Source organism: Lynx rufus, unplaced genomic scaffold, assembly GCF_022079265.1.
Source record: "Lynx rufus isolate CCGP_SWC_20201006 ecotype Redwood Valley unplaced genomic scaffold, mLynRuf1.p SCAF_6, whole genome shotgun sequence".
Lineage (NCBI taxonomy): Eukaryota > Metazoa > Chordata > Mammalia > Carnivora > Felidae > Lynx > Lynx rufus.
This window is the reverse complement of record NW_025814878.1, coordinates 41,553,133-41,578,443: the sequence shown is the minus strand read 5'-3', so window position 1 is coordinate 41,578,443 and position 25,311 is coordinate 41,553,133. Positions and strand designations below refer to the sequence as shown.

At 38.1% G+C, this 25,311-nt stretch overlaps 1 protein-coding gene across 1 annotated transcript in view; it reads right to left on the bottom strand.

Annotated features, from left to right (window-relative positions):
• Positions 1-4,900: 4,900 nt before the first annotated feature.
• The window catches only part of FRK (fyn related Src family tyrosine kinase), a 105,679-nt gene continuing 85,268 nt past the window's right edge, over positions 4,901-25,311 (bottom strand). Inside the window, exons 3-8 of the mRNA XM_047102488.1 lie at positions 23,931-24,094; positions 22,089-22,257; positions 17,378-17,536; positions 7,344-7,525; positions 6,080-6,245; positions 4,901-5,691 (exon numbers count right to left, since the gene is read on the bottom strand). Of these exons, the coding sequence (XP_046958444.1) occupies positions 5,480-5,691; positions 6,080-6,245; positions 7,344-7,525; positions 17,378-17,536; positions 22,089-22,257; positions 23,931-24,094 (1,052 nt within the window). The 3' untranslated portion in view covers positions 4,901-5,479. The remainder of the gene's footprint in view (positions 5,692-6,079; positions 6,246-7,343; positions 7,526-17,377; positions 17,537-22,088; positions 22,258-23,930; positions 24,095-25,311) is intronic.

The window sequence follows — 25,311 nt, the reverse complement described above, 5'->3', positions numbered from 1 at the left end:
TAAGGAGCAGCGAGAGAATGGATATGGGATAGGAGCTTTCAGACAATAAGTTTATTCTCAGGGAGAAAATAGGAAGGTAAATTGTGCACATAGATTTGTGAGCTGAGAGTCACATACTCCAATCTGTCTCCCCTGATAGATTGTAACCTTAGAGAAAGCAGGGTCTATTTCTCTCTTGTTCACAGTTTTATTCAGTTATGTAGCCCAATGTCTGTTACTCATTGGCAATCTACATTTGCTTACTGAATGAATAAAATAATTAAGGGAATGGGTAAATAAGAATACATGGCCTTTTACCACTCAGTACCACGTAAAATTTGCTTGATGTTCTTTTGTGGTATGACAGTGATTAGTGCTGCTTACTGAGTATTTCTGGTGTTCTGTCTCTGGATACATGGTAGGATGACACATCCAATATGCCCTGTGTCTCGGGGAAGCCATGCGATTATGGTCAATGAGTTAGTTGTGAACAGAAGTGACAAGTGTATCTTCTGGGTACAAGGATTCGATTGCCAACACGAGACCCACCAGGGCTCTCATTTCCACTGCCAGTACAGCTGACAACGTCAGAGCTGGGGGCCTCTCCGTCAGCCTGAGTCTCTGACAAAGGTCACATGAAGCAGCTGACCTGCAGTGAGTATGTGGCATAAGCAAGGTCTATTTCCTAGATTCATAGACTTACTTTCCCCATCATATAAACGTAAGCTCTTTTAATGCAGCCGACTGAGGAAACATTTTAAATACTATAAAACACATTAAATTTATGTCATGGGTCCACAACCAGCTTGACCTCTGAAACAGTGAAGTCAATTTTTAAAAGTCAAGTTAAAAATAATCAGTTACAGGGGTGCGTGGGTGGTTCAGTTGGTAAGCTTCCCACTTTCCATTTTGGCTTGGGTCTTGAGTTCAAGCCCCACGTGAGGCTCTGCACTGACAGCCTAGAGCCTGCTTGGGATTCTCTCTCACCCTCTCTCTCTGTCCTTTCCCGCTCACACTCTCTCTCTCTCAAAAGAAATAAAATAAACATTTTAAAAAAATAATAGTCATTTCCAGTGTAAATAAAGATAGAACACTTAGATTAAAATATATTTTCAAGAAAAGCCTTTGCCTTAATATTTTAAAGAACACAAAATAGAAATTTTAAAAAAATTAGTTGCATCTGAATCAAGATAAGTAACGGCATTGTAACAAGTGGCACAATTAAAAGAAGGTTGTTTTTTTTTAATTTTTCTTTTCTTTTTAAATAGGTTCCATGCCCAATGTGGGGCTTGAACTCATGACCCTGAGGTCAAGAGTTGCATGCTCTACTGACTCAACCAGTCAGGCACTGCTAAAAGAAGTCTTTTTTATCCTTCTTGTTGAATACATAAATGAATCATGTATAAATACACTCACATGTAATTGTGCAATATAAGTATGATTAAAGGGTATAATATAGAAATACTCATTTCTTTAGAGACAAATACCTCACAGTGGCACCTTCAAAGTATAGAATAGGGCTAATCGGCTTTGTTTCCCACTTTCTGAATCTATTATTAAATGCAGATTTTGAAAAACAATTAAAAGCCATAATATCCTTTGCTCTGAAATTGTGTGGACCATAAAAGTTAAATGCGATTTGGTTAATATCAAACAATTTTACCTTTCACATATAGTACAACATAAGCTCTATTCTAAAATCTCAGAGAATTATTACAAGACAACGTTTAGCTTCTTCCAAGCCAAGCAATTTTAGTTGCTTTTAACCATTTTTCCCTAACATATGATTTCAGGGCTATTATGTTATATGACTTGAATCCCCTGCACAGAAATATACATAACTAGATCCTTAACGTATGTTTGAGATTTGTTACCCTTTTCTGGAAGAGCCAATTATTTTCCATGAGGATGAAAAAGATGTTACATTGAAGTCTGTTACTTCAGATGACTAACAGATAAACTACCCAGGCAAGAAGAGAAAATGGAAATAATTGGGTGTTTCTTTCCTTATAACTTAATCTTATAACTCCTATGTAGACAGTACCATCTGAGTGCAGACTGAAGTTAAACTTGTAACAGGCTCTGATATTCAGAATTTGTGTGCTATTTTTATTCTTCAATTTATGTCTAAATATAATAAATAATTTAAGAGATTTACCACCACTTCCTTAATATAAAAAAGGAAGAATCTTAAGGAGTTTAATGGGGCAGTGTAGGCAGTAAAAAGATGACACTATGAAAATTAAAATATTGCTGGAGCCACGGATTTAAAAGATTTATAAGTATTCTCTCTTCACCAAGCTTCCCACCAGCTTTTTTTTTTTTTAATCCTACAACACTAAAATTTTGGATCATGTTGGAGACTATAGACCGAAACTTCTCCATAATGATGCCAAGGAAATACAAAAACATCTCCAGATGAGCCCACAGGCAATTCCAATATCCAGGTATAAACCTCATTTATTATTTTTTTTAAGAGTGGACTTTTCCAATGGGAGAACACAATAACACAATTTGAGTAAGTACCTACATTATCACCATTCCAGTTCACATAATGTGTCTTTGCAAAGAGTCCTAAAAAGTCATCACAAACACTGTAAGATAGGCTTTTGGTCCAGAAACCATATGCCCAACCAGACTATGAGAAGCCTTATTGCAGATAGGGCATATGCTTGACAAAGCCACAGATCACCAGCTGGGCCCTGCTTCCTCAAGGAAGCTCCAGCTGTGTGACATTATGGCATCCTTCCAAGGGCAAGGGTTCCCTCTGGGCCATCAGAGAATCAAAAGAGTGTAGGCCCCTTGTGATTGAGTTGACCCATGTAGTCCCATGCAGACATGTGTTGTGAGTACATGTTGTGAGTTGGCCTAGCCTGATAACTTCCCCACACTTGTTCTTCAGTGTCCTTTAAGACTCCCCCACAGCCCAGTTTGTAGATTGCTGGTCACTTTGATTTTACTTTTTTTTGATGATACAATATTCAGGTTCCACAACTATTAGGAATCCATTCTGTGCCTCTTTTGACCTTAGGTAATGTAAACCTATTTCCTTTCTAACCTTCTTAAAAGACGTTTAATGGAATTTTGAATTTTTCCTATTGCAAAAATTCTTAGGCTTTTGTCAAAGGAGATTTGAAATACCACATGAAATGATGTACTCACATCCCTCACCACCACCTCCAAATAACTGAATTACATAAATAAAACATTACATAGAAAGTGCTTTGCTACAATTTATGGGAGGTAAATTTAACAAGAACTGGCTCATTGTAGGAAAATTCAACTTATCTTTTCCTGATCTTTTTATTCTATACAGGAAAAGAAATTTATGTCAGCTTAAAAAAAATCTATTACTGCTTCTCATAACTGAATCCATTATTTTTCTCTATGATCCATCAGGCAAAAACAAGAATAATAGATTGCTTTGACAGAACCTTGAACATAAATGTCTCTAAGAATCAAATGTAGTAAGTAAAATGGGTTTCAGGTGTTATTAAAACAAAAGAGGATAACCTCCTTTATATGTTTCAAAATCAGATCTTACTTAGAAATTTATATAAGACAAATTATATAGTAGTTGAATTTTCACAATTAGACTCTGACTTTAAATAAAGTTGTCTTATACATAGTCAATTGATTTAAATAATTAATGCTGACCTTAGCTTGCAACTATTTTCTATTTATAAAAAAGTCAAAAGTCTCTATTATTGTTAGCTCTACATGACACATTTTAGTTTCAGAGAAGTTTGAGTGTCTGTATATACACCTACTTAAGTCTCAGGGGATTTTCTCCTTAATGGATACCTACCCAGCATCTAATTTTATTCAGATAAGTCAACCTCCCAACTTGTCTCCAGAAAAAATGGTCACATTCCCAGCTTGAGTGGCACAACTTCTGCCAAGCCAATCAGCACATAACATTTACGTTAAGTCTATCATTCATCCAGGGAAGGGCATATGACCCCGATTTGCCTGAACATAAAAAGAATGGTTTTTATGCACGCTAAAAATGCATAGAGAGATATTTCCCATTTTCTGGATGAGGAGAAAAGAGCAGGGAGCCCCAGCTGCTACCAAGCCATCTGTGACTATGAGAATGAGGACAACGCTGGTGACACAAGAGAGGATGGGAATAACATGAGTCCTGTCAACATCGCTAAAGTGCTAGCGGTCAGGTACCTAGAGCCCTCTCTACCTCCAGCCTTCCAGTTGGAGCTCACACATAGTGCTTCATCCACTTTGAATGTGGGTTTCTGTGATGGTTTAAATATGCTCCTCTTCTGCTTTAAAGATGAGAAAATATACTCAAAATCTTCTGTTTCCTCATGGCTTGTTTCATTCATATTACTTTATGGCAGAAGATCTTTGTATATCTCCTTGATTTTGAAACTACCTTTGAGAACCCTCCCTCATCATCTAATGAAACACAAAAATTTGACACACCCATTGCTTAAGAAGACAGTAACATTCTTACAAAGGTTAATGCCATTTAAGATGAGTAAAAACCCTTTTGTCTTACCAGACAAAAATACAGTTTCATAACCAAGGTCAGACATTATTTCTAGCCTCTAGATCTAAAACCAAGCTTGACCTATATTGTAGTCAATTTAAAACTCCAGCCTATATGTCAAAGGCCCATTTTTAAAAAATTATTCAGAAACCCAAGCTATAGCAATCCTACTACTCTCTTCTCATTTTCCTAAACTATTTTATACTTATTTCTCGATTTCGCGGGCTATTAGATGTTTCTCACATATTTCCAGAGATAATAACTCATCTGCCTTGCAATCTGATTTTTAACATTAGGAGATTAAAACTAACGTAGATGATTCTCATATGACACATACTGAGGTAAAGAAAAATCCCATGATTTCCTTCTACAAAATGAGAGAAATTTTAATTCTTTTTCTCAACAGCTGCTTCATTATTTTATGCATAGGAAAAAAAAATATGTGCAATTACTCCAAGTACAATCAAGTCATTTAACATGGCTTTACCATCATTGTAGTTACAGGATATTTTAAAAGAGAAAAAAAAATCTCAAAGCACAGGTCCTGCTGTGCAGCAAAGCAATCAGATTCCTTCATAATAACATCCTGATGGGATTCAGCAAACCGAGGAATAATGAATAACCACTTTAATCAGTAAACAGGAAAATGCTACAACAGTCACTGAGTAAAAATTGACTATCATCTGTTGATCCTCTTGATAGGTGATTCAAACAATAAATACAAATATAAGTACTTTTAAAAAAGAAAAATAACTGGATTTAGTGTGCTTGATTTTGCCAGACAGTGATAAAATATCATCATAGACTGTCCAGCAGTGTGGGCCAGTCGATAAAATGAACATATAATCTTTTTCATAATACATGGCCAAGTTGACCCTATCACTTGAATGTGTCAAGGTAAGCTCTTTTCACAGTTGATTAATAAGCTTTATTTCTGGACTGATTATTGAACTTTTTTGCTACTTCATTATTTAATGTTCCTTTCCGTGTTCATCTGATGAAGTTATTTGCCTCTGAATATGAAAATTCTGTTTCATAATAGTCTTCAAGTTTCCAGTGCAGTGTCTCAAAAGTTGGCCGTTCTTTAGGCTCTCCATTCCAGCATTCCAACATGATGTTGTAGAATTCTTGTGGACAGTTAGGTGGTTGAGGGAGTCTGTAGTTTTGACCCAACAACTGGATTACCTGAGCACCTGTCATGCCTAAATAATACAGAATGGGACCAACAAAAAACAAGTTAAAGATCAGGGTCTTAAATTCATAGATAATTATACTCCAGATTACAAAGCAAACTGATTTCCTTGGTGAGACTATGAGGTCTACCATCCCCTTCCCAGACTGCAGAGATTAAACTAAATCTTGCAGCAAATAATGTCTATAAGACTGCAATTTAAGAGCAAAGGATACAGAGGCAATAAACCACCTCATTAATGCAAATCATCGTCATCAAATTTTATCTATTATGCTCCCACAGGCACATGGTGTGGTCAGCCTCATAACTCTGCCCTCTAAGCCTGGGCAAAGCAGTTAAAGTCACACCTAAGTAAGTGACCTGCAGCAGAAAGGCTCATTTCAGGATTAATTACTCACCACTATAAGGTATTTTGCCATAAGTAATGATTTCATAAAGAAGGATTCCAAATGACCACACATCGGACTTAATGCTGAATTTATTAGCACGAATGGCTTCAGGTGCAGTCCACTTCACTGGCAGCTTTACTTCGTGTTTGGATTCATAGATGTCTTCATTATCTACCTGTTAATGCATTAAGGAATCAAGCCACGTTCCAGTGATATATATATATATTTTTTTTTCTACCCTCATTCATCTGTAACCTGCTTCACATTAAAATTTAGAGGGAAAAGATTCAAAATGAGCTTAGGTCAATTGATGATTACAGTAGCAAATTCCAAATCTGGCTTATAAGACTGAGAAATCTATGAGAAGTCATTAATGCAATGTCATATAAGGGCCTACTATGTGCTAAAAATAGCATTGGCAGGAGCACTCTACTACATATGAGAGAATTCATGTGCGATGGTATTTAGCAACCGGTCTTTAGCAAATAAAAAAAGAACAACAAAAAAATAATGAAAGCAAAGCCTGTCTGTTTTCAAACTTACTGCTGGGTTTGAAGAGCCACCGAGTTTAATAATTACCACATTACCACTTTTTAATACTGAAAAGTAGAATCCAAATGATTTAAATTAATATATCAACTCACTGGGGTTCTAATTAATTTATCAAGAAAAGAGATGATGAATTCATGAAGATCAAAAAAGAATCACTTATATGTTGTGTTTCATGTTCCACATCCATATTTTTAGGGCACAATGTAGAAATTGAAAATGAGGAGAAAAACACCTAATACTATATCTCTTATATAAGTTTCTTTTGGCCTGATGTCATGAAATGAGGGGAGGGCCGGAATTAAAAAGCCAATGATTACTGAAGAATTCTGGCGGCATGAAATTTTAGTTGGCATAAAGTAAGCAAAGGGGGATGGGGTAACTATAGAAAATGTGATGCCTTTTGTAAGGAAAACAGAGACAGACAACCAGAGGCTTCCTGGTACTGAAAAATGGATCATTAATTCAACCACAAACTTAATCACATACTTTCCCATCTGTGTGGGCATCATTTTCTCTGTTTTTTTTCTCCTTGGTGAAGAAATAGAAACAGGAGGTAGTTTATCTGTAAGGCTTTAGGCTACCACACAACTGCGGACAAAGATTGTGGACCACACAACTTGGACAAAGATTATTTTGAAGAATAACAGCAAATCTATTAGACTACTAGTATGTTAGTCTTTTAACCCATGACAAAACCTAAATAGAACAAAACAAAATTCACCTTAAAAACCCTTGCAAGTCCAAAATCTGCAACTTTGTAGATATTATGTTCACCAACAAGGACATTTCTGGCAGCCAGATCTCTATGGATGTAGTTCTGGGACTCCAAATAAGCCATTCCAGAGGCAACCTGTGCTGCCATGTCTACCTGCTGCATCAGGTGGATTTTTGTTCCAGCATCATCTGAGCAATAAGAGAAAGTCAAAGGTTTACTTTGGAGAACATTTGAATTATTAAAGTGAATTCTGAGAATTACGATGAATGAGCTACCAGTGGGCTTAAGTGCCATAGCACCGATCTGTTGAGCAAGAAACATAATACAAACTATTCATTTCCTGTGAAGGACAACAATTTTCAGAGTCCAAACACATTCCAAGGCTGTGGCCCTTCCTCCCCTAAAGGAACATTACACTGAGAAAGAAACAGCAGTATCACATGATTCAAACACAGCTATAAATACCTGAAAGAGTCCAGGTATTGTCATTTTCCATAGCACGCACCACTGACTCATCTCTTCATGGAAATTATTTACTTGGTTGCCTCTAGATTTCCTTCAAACATTGCACAGTTTGTTTTAGTCCTTGACGCTATAAAATAATACTAATTTGCATGGCTGAGCCAATGAAAATTTCTCATTCTTCCATCATATTGTTCTTAGAAATTAGTTCAGTAACAAAAATGAAGACTCTATCAGTAGTTATAAAATGTGTGTGTTACACTTGTACTTCATTAAACTTGATGCACTTTTTTCATTTCCCTTTTTAAGCCTGTTAATCCTAGAGATGGTTTGCTCATCTTTCCAGGCATGGACATGCCTTTGATAGACACAGTTTCTCCCACTACTCATAATCAGAAAATTATGCAGGAGAGTCAGTTTGGCCATTAGTAGAGAGGTTAGTTTTACTATGTGGGGACTTTGTGCAATGCGGTCAGCCATCCTGGATACTGTTTAGCTGCTATACTGGTTAGTAGATGTCTTCAGATTTCTGGAGAATTAAAAGGTCTCATATAAATCCAAACTATCATCATCCCTGACCGAATAAGCCAAATATCACCAAAAGTGTGTTGGATTCATGGTCAAGAGTCTTAGGCACAACTTCTGACTTGAGAGGCAACTATAGCTCAGGTGTTGGAAAACTGGCTTGAAGTTAGAGTACCAGAATCTGGATCAGGGCTTTCACAGGGCTCACATTTCTTCCTAACCTTAGGCAAGCCGCTTAACACTCCTGTGCCTCAGTGTTTCCATCTATATTGTGGTAATTGTAATTACCTTACGGTATTGGTTGTTAAAATGAGTTAATACATGTAAGGCACTTAAAGCAGAGCCTGGCACCTAGAAAGAACCAGGTAAACCCTACCTGTTTTTATTCTCATTGCTGCTGCCTAAATGGAATTAAACAGTTTAAGCTTTGTCATGGTAGAGATACATACACATTACTCAAACGGAAATGTCTAAATGAAGACATGCACAAGGGTCTGGAGCTCAGGAGAGAGCACGCAGCTAAAGATGTCAACTTAACAATCACAGTTGATGAGTAGGAGTTAAACATTAAAAGTGGGCGAGACTGCTGGGAAGTGACAGAATCATGAGAAACATCAACATTTAGGGTGGGCAGAGGAAGATAAATCTGCACGAAAACTGAGAGGAATCAGTTAAAAGAATGAAAGAAGAACCAGAAGAGAACACCCTAACAGTCAAAGGTTTTGAGAAGGTCACCACCATTGCCAAATTCCACAAGTAAGTCCAGCAAGGTAAGAACTGAATGCCTTAGTGGCAGGATGAACAACTTCACTGGAGATGGGGGACAAGGGGTTGAGGGCAGAACAGAAGCTGAGGACATGGAGACAGCAGGAGGAGATGTCAATTTCCAAACCCTAGTCAAGAAAGGAAGACAACAAAAGAGTTGGCAGTTGGCAGAGGAAAGTGTGAACCATGGGAAAGTGATGATCAAGAAATTCATACTGTGAGGGGCTGTCAATGATATGGGACTTAGGGAGTTTCTGGTGTGCTAGCCATGCTCTCACTCTTGATTTGTGCAGTGGCTATACCATTATTTACTTGCTCACTCTTAAGTAATGATAAATTATGCTCTATGATGTGTGCTCTTTCTATAATGTATGCTATCTTTTCAATAAAAAATGAAATAAACAGAGTTGAGGAGATTTTTTTTTAACGGTGAAGACCTAAGCACAGTGTGTGTATGCGTATGTGTCGGTAAATACATATTTATTTTTTAATGCAAGCAGCATATTTATTTATTTATTTATTTTTATTTTATTTTAGAGAGAGAGAGAGAGCATGTGCAAATGAGAGAGAGGCGCAGAGAAAGACAGAGAGAGAATCTTAAGCAGGCTCCACACTCAGCATGAAGCCCAACGTGGGGCTCAATTCCACAACCATGAGATCATGACCTGGGCTGAAATCAAGAGTCAGATGCTTAAATAAATGAGCCACCCAGGCACCCCTGCAAGCAGTATATTTAAATAGGATATGCGGTGAAACTAACTTCTCACTGATCCATTTGTCCTCTTCTTCCTGGGCAAACACAGAGGACTATATTCCCCATCTTCCCTAGCAGTTAAATTGGATCATGCCACTAGTTCCGTGCACTGCAATGCATGCAAGAGAGGATGTCCGTCACTTACAGGCCTAATCCTTAAAATCTCCCGCAGTTTTGTAGCTAGAAGAAATAAATTTTGAAATGGCAGAGCCACACGATGAAAGGAGTCTAAATCCCTACGTCACCATCTAAGGCGTGCCACTCAGAAGAGCAGTGTGATGCATATCAAAAATGCATATTTTTACAGCAATGTGCAGAATGAACCTGGACCACTTTCTTACACTGCACACAAAAATAAACTCAAAATGGATGAAAGACCTAACCATAAGACAGGAAGCCATCAAAATCCTAGAGGAGAAGGGTGCCTGGGTGGCTCCATCAGTTTAGTGTCCGACTTTAGTTCAAGTCATGATCTCATGGTTCATGGGTTCAAGCCCTGCGTCAGGTTCTGTGCTGACAGCTCAGAGCCTGGAGCCTGCTTCAGATTCTGTGTCTCCCTCTCTCTCTGTCCCTCCCCCCATGTATGCTCTGTCACTTTTTGTCTCTCTCAAAAAAAGAAAAAAAAATTTTTATTTTTTAAATCCTAGAGGACAAAACAGGCAACAACCTCCTTGATCTCAGCCACAGCAACTTCTTACTTGACGTGTCTCCAGAGGCAAGGGAAACAAAAAAATGAACTATTGGGACCTCATCAAGATAAAAAAAATTCTACACAGCAAAGGAAACAATCAGCAAAACTAAAAGGCAACCAACGGAATGGGAGAAGATATTTGCAAATGACATATCAGATTAAGGGCTAGTATCCGAAATCTATAAAGAACTTACCAAGCTCAACACCCAAAAAACAAATAGTGCAGTGTAAAAATGGACAAAAGAGATGAATAGACACTTTTCCAAAGAAGACATTCAGATGGCCAACTGACATATGAAAAAATGCTCAACATCACTCATCATCAGGGAAATACAAATCTAAACCACAATGAGATACCACCTCACACCTGTCAGGATGGCTAAAATTAACAACTCAAGAAACAACAGATGCTGGTGAGGATGCAGAGAAAGAGGAACCCTTTTGCACTGCTGGTGAGAATGTAAACTGGTGGAGCCACTCTGGAAAACAGTATGGACGTTCCTCAAAAAATTAAAAATAGAACTACCCTATGACCCAGCAATTGCACTACTAGGCATTTATCCAAGGGATACAGGTGTGCTGTTTCGAAGGGACACATGCACCCCCATGTGTATAGCAGCACTATCAACAATAGCCAAATTACAGGGAGAGCCCAAATGTCCATTGACTGATGAATGGATAAAGAAGATGTGGCATATATATATATATATATATATATATATATATATATATATACACAATGAAATATTAGTTGGTGATCAAAAAGAATGAAATCTTGCCATTTGCAATGACGTGGATGGAACTAGAGGGTATTACGCTAAGCAAGTCAGAGAAAGACAATTATAGGATTTCACTCATGTGGAATTTAAGAAACAAAACAGATGAACACAGGGGAAGGGAAGCAAAAACAAGATACAAACAGAGAGGGAGACAAACCATAAGAGAACAAACAGGGTTGCTGGCGGGGTGTTGGGTAGGGGGATGGGCTAAATGGGTAATGGGCATTAAAGAGGCCACTTGTTGATATGAACGCTGGGTGTTATATGTAAATGATGCATCCCTGAATTCTATTCCTGAAACCATTATTATACTATATTTTTACCAACTTGGATTTAAATTTTTTTTTTTGAAACCTTTATTTATTTTTGAGACAGAGAGAGAGCATGAACAGGGGAGGGGCAGAGAGAGAGGGAGACACAGAATCTGAAACAGGCTCCAGGCTCTGAGCTGTCAGCACAGAGCCCGACGCGGGGCTTGAACTCACGGACCGTGAGATCATGACCTGAGCCGAAGTCGGACGCTTAACCGACCAAGCCACCCAGGCGCCCCGGATTTAAATTTTTTTAAATGCATATCTTTGTCACATCACTAAATTTTTTGAATTGTATGTTATAGCAGCTAACATTGATTCTTCAGTGTAAAATGAGATGTAAGCAAAACGACAAAACATAACTTAGTGTGCAGCATAATGGCAAAGCATTGCTGCCATGACAGTCAAAATAGCTATGCCTTTTGATATCAAATTAACTCGATACAAAAAGAAATGTGAAAAAGCCAAGATAAACTGGTGACTAGTCCTAGGCCAAGCGGTAGACAGTTTCTAAAATGGCCCCTAATATTCTCTGCCTCCTGGTATTTGGGCTTCTGTGACATTCCCTTCTGTTTAATGTGGTCTGGACTACTGACTCACTTTTAACAAATAAAATATGACCAAAATGATGGGGTATCGCTTCCAAGATAAGTTATAAAAGACTATGGCTTCATCTTGCAAGAACTCTCCTCTCTCTTGCTCTCTCACTTGCTCAGTCTGATGAAGCCAACTGTCATGGCGAAAGTTGCCCTATGGAGAGGTCCATGTACCAAGGAACATAGGGCAGCTTCCTGCCAACAACCAGCAAGGAACTGACTTCCTCAATCCAACAGCCCTGGAGAAGCCAACTCCTGCCAACAATCACCTGAGTGAGCTTGGAATAGATCAACTTCCCCTAGAGCCTTCAGATAACTGAAGCACCTGCCAAGACCTTGACTGCAGCCTTGTGAGAAACCCTGAGGTAGAAGACCCAGCTCAGCTGCACCTGGATTCCTGACCACAGAAAATGTAAGATAATAAATGCTTGCTGACTTAAGCCACTAAGTTTTGGGTAATTTTTTGTGCACGATAGATAACGAATACAGGTTCACGTTAAGAAAATAATGTCAGTGCTATGCACACGGTTAAAAGCATGGACTACGGAGCCAGATTTCCTGGGTTTGAATTCTGGTTCAACTACCTTGGATAAGTTATAAACTTGTCCATCCTTCAGTTTCTTCCACTATCAAATAGAAATGATAATAATAATAATACTCATTTCATCAGGTCGTTAGAGGAAAGAACTAAGTTAATATTTGTACAACATTTACAAAAATGCCTGGCATATAGTAAGTACTATACAGTTTCTTCCACTATCAAATAGAAATGATAATAATAATAATACTCATTTCATCAGGTCGTTAGAGGAAAGAACTAAGTTAATATTTGTACAACATTTACAAAAATGCCTGGCATATAGTAAGTACTATACAGTGTGGTTTTTTTTAGAAAAATAAATTGTAAATATATGCACCTCTCCTACCACTATCTCATTTGGTTTTTTGGTACATCACCTCATTTTATACTCACAGCTACATGAAGTAAGTGTTATTACTATTTGCCCCCTTTCATAGGTGTTTCTGCTACTTAGAAGAACAGGTAATAAGTTGTAGAGTGGCGATTCAAGTTCAGGCATGTTTGAGGTTGAAATCTCATGCTCTTAAAAACTATTCTATACTCCTCCCTAAAACCTACGTTACACATGATTCCTGAGGACCTGAATGTTGGGGCTACAGTTGTAGCCAGCTGAAGGGTATCTTAGTAAAAACGCTCCTGTCTACCTCAGTCCACTTTAGTGAACGGTCCATGAGAATGATGAACAACATGCTGGAGCTTGATTTATTTTAAACAGTATGTATATATGCAAAAAAAAATGCAGATATTTATTCTGTTTAAATTTCAGCAGGAAATACTGGACATCAATTACCCTCAATGCTAAAGTTTTTTGGTAAGCCTCTTCTATTTTGGAGAAATTTATTACAAAAAAAATATTCAGCCAAGCTTAGGGTCTACAAAGGTGGTTCCATAGAAAACTATGTATGTCATTTCAACTATCAAATTCAACATCTAATTCTATTACAGTGGAGATAAAGTTTTCACTGACCGGCACAATAGTGAAGGACATCGAGTACTAACATATTTTCTACCCTGAAAGAGTAGAATGGCCTAGGAACTCTCCAGGGGAACCTCAGAACACACTTCTAATGCAACAGTCAGTTGTTGTCAAAACTGATATAAAGGTTCACAATTCTGTGACAATTTACATCCGCAACAAGAAAATATTTTCAACTATGTTCCATCACTTGAGTCTTTCAGCTTATAATGTGTATCATGATGGGCTGTTTAAACGTGGCAGATTCATTTTAAGATCACTTTGTTGAATTTAAGCCCTCTTGATTGGGAAGGGATCGTCTGTAATGAGCATCTCTTCATTATTTCTCATAGCTACTAAGTATCTTAGCAAATGAAGGCCTTGGTAAACTTGACCCTGATAGCCCAATCCACAATATGACAGGGTTTGTGATCACCCCTGAGTAAAACACATTAACAAACCACAAAAATTCTCAGTGCCAGAGGAGTTCGTAATTAATAAGTGGATCTTGTCAAGCTGACACCAAGAGTCTCAAGACAAGCTCAACCCCAAGTCCTGATCATATTAGGTTTAGAATAGCCCCAGTTAATCTATCCATTAATTTTTTTTCATTTATTCGGTCAACACATAATTAGAGCACACTTTCTATGTGCCTGACACTCTTCTATCATTAAAATAAAGAAAAATCTCTGTCCTCAGGGAGTTGTATTTGAGAAGATGCTAACAATAAGCCATATTAAAAAGTCATGCATTGGGATGCCTGGGTGACTCAGTTCAGCATCTGACTCTTTTTTTTTTTTTTTCAAGTTTATTTATTTTGAGAGAGAGGAGGAGAAAGAAAATCCCAAGCACACTCTGCAGTGCAGAGCCCGATGTGAGGCTCAAACCCATGAATTGTGAGATCATGACCTGAGCTGAAGTTGGATGCTTAATCAACTGAGCCACCCAGGTGCCCCAATCATCTGGCTCTTGACTTCGGCTTAGGTCATGATCTCACAGTTTGTGAGTTCAAACCCCACATTATGCTCTACGCTGGCAGTGAAGAGCCTACTTGGGATTCTCTTTCTCTCCCTCTCTCTCTCTGCCCCTCCCCAACTCGTGCACTGTTTCTCTCTCTCTCAAAGTAAATAAATAAACATCTTTAAAAAAGCAATGCACTATATGATGATTAACAGCTACGAAAAAGGAAAACAAAAAAGCGGAAAAGAGGAATACAAAGAGACAGGAGAGGGAGATTAAATTTTAGAATTCAGAGGTTGACCATTGAAAGACTCACTGTAATGGGAATGTCTGAGGAAAGACTTTTCAGAAGTGAGGAAATGAGTACATGGGCAAGTAATGGGAGGGGGGTGGAATTCAGATAGAGGATGGAAAAAGCACAAAGGGCCTGAAGCAAAGCGCACCTGGAAGATATGAAGAGCAGCAAAGGACAGTGCAGCTGACACAGACTCAACAAGGGAGACACTGGGAGAGATGTGGTCAGTGAGGTAATGGAAAGCTGGGCCATGTAGGACCTTATGGGTTATATAGAGAAAACCAGTGAGTCACAGAAGGCTTTGAGCTGAGGGGGGAACACAATCTGATTTACCTTTTAACAGGCTCTCTCCACCTCCTGTGTTGAGTGGAGACTGAAGGGAGCAAGAACTAAACAAGGGAGACCATTTAAGAGACTGTTGCCTAATCCAGGAAGGAGATGATGTCAGCTTAGACCAGGGTAGGAGTGCTGAGAGGTGACAAAATCCCGGATATATTTGGAAAGAAGCCAATGGGGTTTTCAGATTAGTTAGATAGAAACTGTGAGAAGTAGAGATGATCAAGAGATTAGGCCTGAGTGTTGACATTGTCAAAGACGGGAAGACCACAAGAGTAGCAGATTACTGGGGATACATAAGATCAGTTTTGGACATGGCTGTTTTGAGACTTTTTAATAGACACCTGGAGTAGAAAATTCCAGCTGTTCACAAACATTTTTTTTCCTCCTTGCAACCACTTTAAAGAATTGTACTTCCCTATTCCTTTTGACTTGATTTGACCAAATGAAAAAGGGCACAGAAGTTATCTCTGCATCTCCTGGTTGGAACTCGAAGAGCCAGAATGAGATTAGTCCCATCCCTTTCCCTGCCAAGGTGATCAAAACACCTGAGCGACCAACCAATCTATTTTGCACACATAGCATGAGCAAGAAATAAGTGCCTCTGGGATTTGGGAGAGGGGAGTGTTGCTGCATCATACCTATGTTATCCAGAGAACGGTTCAAGTAGAGTAGTCAAGAAAGCAGTTGGATTTATGATTCTGAAGTAATGGAGGGATGTAGTTTCAGGAGTCTTTGATACATAAATGTTATTTAACATTGAAACTGACTGTGCTTAGCAAGTAACTGGTGATGTTACAAAATTCCAAGAGGTCTGAGAGATAAGAGAAATCACACAGATGGGAGAAGAACCAACAAAAAAGACAGGAGGAAAAGCCATTGAGTGAAGTGTCCTGGAGGCCAAATGAAGAGGTATTTCCAAAGGGAAAGAGTATCCATTGAAATAAATGCTAACAGGTCTGAAGACTGAGAATTGAGTATTAGACTTGAAACTGTGCCCTTGACAAATCATTTTTGTGAAAGATGGACCCAAGATAATGACTGTACTTTTGTCCCAGGGAATAAGGCAAAGGGGGCAATGGCTGAGGTTAGTTTTTCCACGGTGGCTAACATATTCTGATACTGTTAAATTTGAAATCCTCATGCAAAGGAGCTAGGCATAATTTTTAACAGCATTTAACAGGCCCAGGTCCTTTGTTCTTCCCCAGTTTTGCAATTTAATACCGCCAGCTTCACAAGTCACCCTGAAATCAGAGAATACTCTTATCTTTCTAATATCTTTGTTCCATTATTCTCACCTCCCTTTACCTCTGCACGTTCTATCAATCCCACTCTGACATTTCAGGAAAGCAATAGAAAAAGTCTCTTTTTTAAGCATGAATTATTCTCTCAGTACTTGATCTCCACTACTTTGAACATCTCATTTTAATACTCATTATATTGTTGCTTATTAAATTATTCATTTGCAACAAACATCAAAATTTCACAATGCCCTTAAGTCTTCTCCGACTACAGGAAGCAGATGTAGAAATAAAGCAATTGTATATTTCTGCTTTTTAGTCTGAAAATTCTAATGCTGCCTAGCAGTGGAAGAATATTAAACACCAACAAGTATGATGTTCACACTGGCAAAGGAAAAAGAATGAGGGTACCTCTCCCTCTCTTTCCCCCAAAGTATCCCATGTTCCCTAATTCTGAGCCATAGAACAAATTGGCCCGTGACTGATAATGTTCCATTAGTTACAGCAGGAAACAAAGCATCACGCAAAACACCTATTCTTCAATTTTCTACATTACATTTACGTACTCTGATATGTCTGCTGCGAACAATTTGTTCTTCACTACATAAATATTTTCCCTCCCTTTGAGCACACGGTATATATCCTATTAAAAACTAGTTGAGCCATTCATTCTCACAGATATACACATAGTAAATATCCTTTGGGTTATAGAAGGCTTGCTAAATTGACATTTATAGGACTAGTTAAACTAAATCCCTCCTTTCTTCCTTTTATTAAGTCTTTAGCTTACTTTGGAGATATTCTTGCAGACTTCCATGTCTCATCAACTCTGTAATAATATAAATTGGATCTTCTAAAGTGCAAACAGCATAAAGCTGGATAAGCTTTGGATGTCTTAGGTTCTTCATTATCTGTGCCTCCCTCAGGAAGTCATTTGGATCCATTGAACCTGAAACAAGAAGAGGAGGAAATCACTTTCTGTTATTGAGGCATTCCTATCCTCACAGCAGTCTGGTGGGAATCACCAAGATTGCTTCCTGCTTCTCAGTAAAATAAGAGCATTGGTGTCACAAATCTTCAGATTTATCAAAGAAGAGAATCAGTCCACCCAGGGCAACCTAATAACTGATGTGTTGGTGCATCAAGGGTGTGTAATTTATGTGTTATGACCTGTAGGTGAGGAGAGGTTGATTCAGGTCCATATGAGAAATGAAGGAAAAAGGAGAGACTGGCAGTCTAACTGATAAAACAAGGCAAGCAAATTAAGAGCACGAAAAGAAGGCATTCTGTTAACATGAATGCTGGAGGACACTGAATGTTTAATTACTGCAGCCAGAGCTTTTTGGTCCAGGATTCAGGGAAGACTGATAGCTGCCCTGTCCTTGGTACCCACTGTGGGAACAGCTGGATAACAATCCTGAAGCCATGACATTCTGCCATATTTATGTCCTTAACTCTGTAGGGACATATGGTATAGGCCAAACAGAAAATATTCAAGGGCTACACCCAAAACTGAGTGTCTTTTTGCACTAGTCTTTTATGTCTAACTTGAAATTGATCTTCAACATTTTCTCCTATGTTATTACTTCCATAAGTCAGACTCTTAACAGATTAACCAAATGATAAGGGAGAAGTATTGGGACCTATTTTGAAGACTCACCTACAATTAAATTGTATTTTAATGGTTCAACTCTTACCTTGCAAAGTGCCACGTAGTTAATAACAAAATCTAAGAAGAGGAAGGATACCTGGAGTTTACACTTTACCGGTAATTTTCAAAAATCTTTCATTATTTTTAAAGATATGATGTATCAGAGGCATTGCTGTAATTGAAGGAATACTGTCATTTCATATCTCAGTATTCACTATGGATAGTGCAAATATCATTTCCACTGATGCTCAAAGAGACTGTCCCATTCATCAGTATCTCATGATGAAGACTTCACAACTGATATTTGAACCCAGGCATGGATAAGCTTTGACATTCTAAAATAGCAGTCTGACTTATTTATTAATATGAAGTCAAGACGAGTTCCATGTGACTTGCAGATCATTTCACATAAACCATTTAGGCAGTCTAGCCTTTGGTATTCCCTTGAGAGTCTAGAAGTTCAGAACACAGGCTTGATTAAACTCCAGATTCTGGTCAAATCCTAGCTCACTGGGTAATCTTCAGCGAGTTACCAAACATCTCCAAACTTCACTTCTTCATCTGTATAACATGGCTAATAACCCTACTGATACCATAATATCATTATCAGGAAATTGCAATAACAGGAACATATATGTTCAATGACTGTAGGCCATTATTTGTATTATTATTAATAGGCATATTCTAGGAAAAACCAAACAGATCAACTGTATTTTTTTCACAGACTGAGGAGAGGAAGGGGCAAGGACTTACTGAGGAAAAATAGAGAAAAATGACCTATTCTCATTTCCATCATGATCTTCTGTACTTCCTCAATTCCATCCCTACCATTGGAATTGGAATTATCTACATAATCAAAGAGGATTAAAATTTCGAGTCATAGTGGCAAAATGGAGCTGAGAATAAAAGAGGCACCCAAACCATAATGAAGGACTTTCTTCTTGTTAAATTTAGTTTGGCCTATGGTCAAATATGGATATAGTGGGATTCTTCCCACCACACCCTCAACATAATCTGATTCATTAAGTTTCCAGTGATAATAGTCACCATTCAGGCAATTTATATACACAATATGTTTCTACTCTAATGCTTTGGTAGCCATCAGATTTGTGAAATGCAGGACACTCGAATCATTGCCAAATCAGACTACCCACAAGACCTGAAAAACCACGGTACATCAGGAGCCTCTGCAGGTGAAGGCTGCTTAGAGCACTCCATGGCTACAATGGTTGCAGCTGACCAGCTACACAGCAGAGACCCAATTTCAAGTCAGCTAGTAATGCAGCATTAAATATTAATTTTTGCCTGTCAAAGCTACTATGGGAGTTGATTTCAGGCTCGTCTTTATTGCGTGGTAGTCTGCTAAGCAATAAATAGCTGCTAAGATTGATTAATGGCCCCGGTGAAGTGAAGACATTTAACCAATCACCAAAGCTGTTTGCTGCTATTACACTGTAAATCAATAATAATTATTCCTGTTGGAGAGAAAACTATCGTGGCGCTTTTTTTTAATATAAGAAAAGTGATTTTTTTTTTTTGTTCTTTTTTGACCTCCAGAAGGCCTTCCTTGGAGAGCAGTGTTAGGATGAATAGCTAGCTACTTCGTTTTGAGAAAAGAATGATTAGATTGAACAATAAAGTTTAGGCTCAAGTGTCAACGAGATTACGATTCAAAATAATATATATGCAGTGATTGTGAAAATCTCGGGTGCTGGAATAGATCATTCTCACCTGGAGTGCTCACACGGCATCAGCCACTTAAAAGTGCTTCTCCATCACTTCATGAGGCAGGTGTAAATGCCTGACAGACGTCCTGCACTAGCGAATCTGCACTTCCGTGGACATCTGTCAGCATCCCCATTGAAGCTAACATTTATTAAGAACTCACTGCATATATTTTATGTACGTTGACTCAATTTGTCCTCATAAAACTCTATGAAGTAGGAACTATTATAATCCCCACTTCCAGATGAGGAGATTCAAAAGATTAATACATTGTCCAGTGTCCCAGAGGGCAGAAGCAAGGTTGAACTCAGTTCTATTTTATACTAAACTTTATGCTCTTACTATAACACCAGAGGGGCCCAGACTTTCTTGGTTCATGGCATCCTCATTGTCTCAGTAACTTTTTTCATGATATGCCCTTAAGCCAAAATGAATACCTAAGAGTTCTATTGATTATTTGGTTAAATCAAAGCAACTTTAAAAGTATTTGTGTTCTAACAACTTAATACCCATTTAAAAAAGTAATACAGAGAAATTTTTGTGTGGCTCTTGAATGTGATCCCAGTCACCACCAAAAACCCAGTTTCACAAAGATATGATGTCACCAAAGGAATGGTGCTATCCAGCAGCACCCAGGTGCTCAAGTTCTGCCATCAGGAGGCTTTCAAAACCCTTAAGAATTCTGGTTAAGTAAAGAATGAAGGTCCCCTAGAGAACTAATTTCTAGCCTCTAGTTATTATTCTTACCTATGTTATTAGATGTAGATATGAGGTGACTACAGTAACGCTGTACTTTCATAGACTGTCTCCCCTGGGGTGTGATGCAATAGTGATAGATGTGAGTTCAGATCCTAGCTCTTCCATTTACTGACCTTATAATAATAATAATAACAGTAATAATAATAATTAAAATAAAAACAGTTTTTCTTGGTCACTTACTATGAACCAGACATTATTCAAAGCACTTCCACTAATGACCCAGTTTAATCTTCGTAATAATCCTGCTGGGTTGGCCTTATTAGTATCTCTTTTTTGCAAATGATAGAACTGAGGCACAGAGTAGTTTAAAACTTACTCAAGATCATATGACTAGTACATTTCAGGAAAGTTACTTAATCTTTTTAAATTTTCTTATCTCACTTTTAAAATGGAAGAGATAATGCCTGCCTGAATAAATATTATTTTAGTACACTCACTTTTAATTTCCATGATAGGAAAAAGGAAGATGGAAGAAAAAATAGTTCCTACATTTCCAAATATGAGGTCTTTTAGATGGACCATTTTACCTTTTAACCATAAACAATTAGTATTTAATAAAATTGTTTCTCCCTGAAGATCTCCAAGGTTCTATTGATTTAAGTATTGTTTTAAGTACTTCCAGTAAAGTCACCTTTTTAAGAGTTTATTTTATTTATTTTAAGAGAGAGAGAGAGAGAGAAACACGTGTATGTGTGGGGGAGGGGCAGAGAGAGAGGGAGAGAGAATTTTAAGCAGGTTCTGCACTGTCAGCATGAAGCCCGATGCGGGGCTCGAGAACCGTGAGATCATGACCTGAGCTAAAATCAAGAGTTGGACACTTAAGCGACTGAGGCACTCAGGCACCCCTAAAGTTAGCATTTTTAATGAAGGCTAGGAAAAAATGTGGAGAGGGACAATCCTAACTCCAGAGAAGAGATGCCTGGTTGAAATCTTGCATTGGGGATATTTTAAGACTTAGCTGATTCCAGGCACATGCTCTTGCCTTTAGAATCTGAAGCATGTTATGCTTTATGGTCACCTGGGCCAGAAAACATGATTACAGTGCTTGCTTGGTGCCTGCATTGGCTGTCCTGTGACCTTGCAGACATTTACAGTGGCAAGTTGAGCTTATAAAAATTAACAAATGCTGGGGCATCTGGGTAGCTTAGTCGGTTAAGCATCTGACTCTTGGTTTCAGCTCAGGTCATGATCTCACAGTCTGTGAGTTCGAACCTCACATCAGGCTCTGTGCTGTTAGCACAGAGCCTGCTTGGGATTCTCTCTCCCCCACTCACACTGTCTCTGTCTCTCTCAAAATGAATAAACTTCAAAATAATTTTTTTAATTAACATATGCCATTTAACCTTTGACATTCTCATTCTCATACCTGGTTTTAATGTTTTTACTGCTACTGGAGTGGTGTTGTTCCATAGGCCTTCCCATACTTCACCAAACTGACCAGATCCTAATCGCTTCAGAAGCTGTATGGAGTTGCGGTCTATCTCCCACTGGTCCACGGTTTTGTAAGACAAATCAAAAGGCGCTGGTACTTGTACCTGTTTCACAGAATAATTAGAAAAACTGTAAGAAAAAGATTTAACAATTTTTTGGTTGAAAATAATAGCCTAGGTACTTTTAAAAAGAGAAACCATTTTTAAAACCAAAATATTGTAAATTTTATTCTAATTACTTTAAAATGGAAAGCAATTATGGCAGAATCTGTATCATTACCTCTTTGAGCTGATCTCCTCCCTAAATCTTGCTACATGAGGCACCTTGCTGTCCATCTGCCCCACCCCACACCCAATGCCATCCCTGCCTGGGTCTGGCATGGTCTTCCTCTGCCTCTTTGCCTTCCTCTGCCAAGCTAAATCCTCCCAATGTTAAGACCCATTTGAAGTTCCACCTCATCCACAATTACTTCCCAGATTCTTTGGCCTATAGCATTTACCATATGTATCATATACTTTTGCATAATTAAATTTTTCATCTTATTTTGAATTCATTTATTTATTTGTTCGTTCATTCATGTACTTGTTCATTTAATAAATAATAATTTTTCAAGCACCAACAAAGTGCCATTCTGTAAACAAAGTAGGCAAGACCCCTGCCCTCCGAGAGTTCATAATCTAGTTTACTATCTACCAGAGGAAATTCTTAGCCCCTCTGCCAAGTCATTAGCATTTTGAGTACACAGAAGATCATTTATGCTTCTTAGTGAACACTTTTCAACAATATTGGTTAAACAGAGTATTTTCTAAGCCACAGGTAAGCTATTCTTAGCATGAGCTTAACCATTCTTGTGGGGTCATTCATACCTATTCCATCCAACATGTAATACTTACTCCAAAGTTGCATGTTCACTGGGCAGGATTTAAGTCAATGAATTCCCTACATACTGGACAAAAGTCTTCAGCTTCTAATTGTCCATAATATTTTGGTCAGGCATCACCAGGAAGCTTTCAGTGGTCATCCAGGCAAAAACCATAGGGCTGGCTGTCCCATGGACAGTACATGAGACCTGAACTCAAGACGAGGAGCTGAGGTTTTGCCCCACTACCATGTAAGTCCACTACATAACTTTAAATCAACCTAGGTAAAACATGCAATAATTGAATACTGATAGATTTAATAAACTCTATAAATGTTGTTTGGCCTGGCCAAACTATTATAACAGTTACTTAAATGATATTTCTGTATAGATATTTCAGCCAGATAATGAGCCTAGCAATTTCATATTGATATCCTTGAATACAGAGCTAAATAAGAATTATATTCCAGCACTTTTTTTTCCCTCCAGCCATATGAGTAAGTGCTCCAGTGTCAAGATACCAGATTAATTTCTTGGAGCAAAGGATGAATATTTTCTGGCTTCAATGAGTGCCTAAGGTCAGGAGTTGGCAAACTTTTTCTGAAAAGAATGAGATAGTAAATATTTAGGTCTTTGTGGGCCATAAGGTTTCTGTTGCCACTATTAAATGCTGTTCATACAGAGAAAAAACAAAGGGAATTTTTAAATAAATAAGCATGCTTATGTTCCAATAAAACTTAATATTCAAAATGTAAGTGTGGGACAGTATTGGCTCATAGGCCATGGTTTCTCTATCCATGCCATAGGTAATCAAATGAGTTTTTTTTTTTCCTGAACAGACATATCACATGACTAATACTCCAGTATCTGAAGGGAAAGAGTTAACCTCAAAATCAACACAGCTTGAAAGCATTTTACCTTTAAGCATGGTTTTCCCAGCTGGACACACAGGCCATCCCTTGTCTTGGTGTAATGGCTCACAAATTCATTCAGTGTTGAAAAGATTCTTCTCTGGGTAAGGAAAAACCCCCCTTCATCCAGTCTTCTGATCCTGTAGTGTTTCACAATCCCTTCATCTAAAACTGGAACCCAAAATAAGTCCTATTAACATACTTCTTGCCAAAACCAAGCAAATCTACTTATTTTGTGGTGATAGTTTCAATGCATGGAATAAAATTTTCATAAATTCTGTTCATTTCTCAACTTTGTTTCAGAAAAGACTTCAGAAAGTTTATAAAGGATATATAGCAAAATAAAAAGGGAAAAGAAATGGGAAACCACATTAAAGGAAATAGAAGATAAAAATAACAGAGTGAGGTCACCACTAAAAATCTAGGCTTTGAGGCCTATTGAACTTGATTAAAACAAGCCATAAAATTGACTCTATCATTCTAAGGGTTCCTGCCTGACTCGGTCAGTAGAGCATGTGTTTCCTGATCTTGAGGTCGTGAGTTCAAGTCCCACTTATAAAAAAAAATTTGACTCTATCATTCTGGCAATGCAAAGAGGGAAATATTATCAGTTTCAGAAATCACAGCGTTCATAAGATAAAATCACAAAAGTTGTTTAAAAATAGTTCAACTCTTCCTGGCACAGAGACCAGGGAGAATTTTCTCCCATGAGATCCTATGAAGGGGACACTGAAATAGAATAAAACGGTGTCCTCAGGACTATCCGACAATAACATCAGGAATTCTGCAGGGCCGCTTATTATTCTGTCTCTTAATGCCGGGTGATAACAGAATGTCCAAGCACAGTTCAATAAAAGCTATTCTACAGGGCCCAAAATAATGCAATCCATGTATACAACATCCCAGCACTATTGCTTGATCTCGTAACAGCCAGTGGAATGAACGGATTGCATACCCTTTTTCAAATCATCTGACTATAGCAGATTTCTTGCTTTTGCCTGCCACCAACAATTCTCCCTTCTTCTTGTAATAGCACCCCAATTTTTTTCAGAGAATCATTGCTCCTCTGAGAGCATGTGGTCCAGAGATTATCATTGCCAACCCTGAGCCAAGGAATGCACAATCAGAGCCAAGAAGACTCAATTCCAGGACTTGTGCTACAGAGCTGCAGGAAAACAGAAAGCAGTTGTTAAGATTGTTGTTTTGGTTTTGTTTCTGTTTAACTGCTAGGAGATTGGACCTACAGGCAAAATCTTGCCCCAGGCAGGGAGAAAGCTTTGCCTGGGAAGTTCTTTCCTTGATATGGAAAGTGAAGCTTAGACCCTGGAGCCAATCACACTGGCTTTTCAGCTTGAAGAATCAGTCACCTTTTTTACTTAAACTAGTAA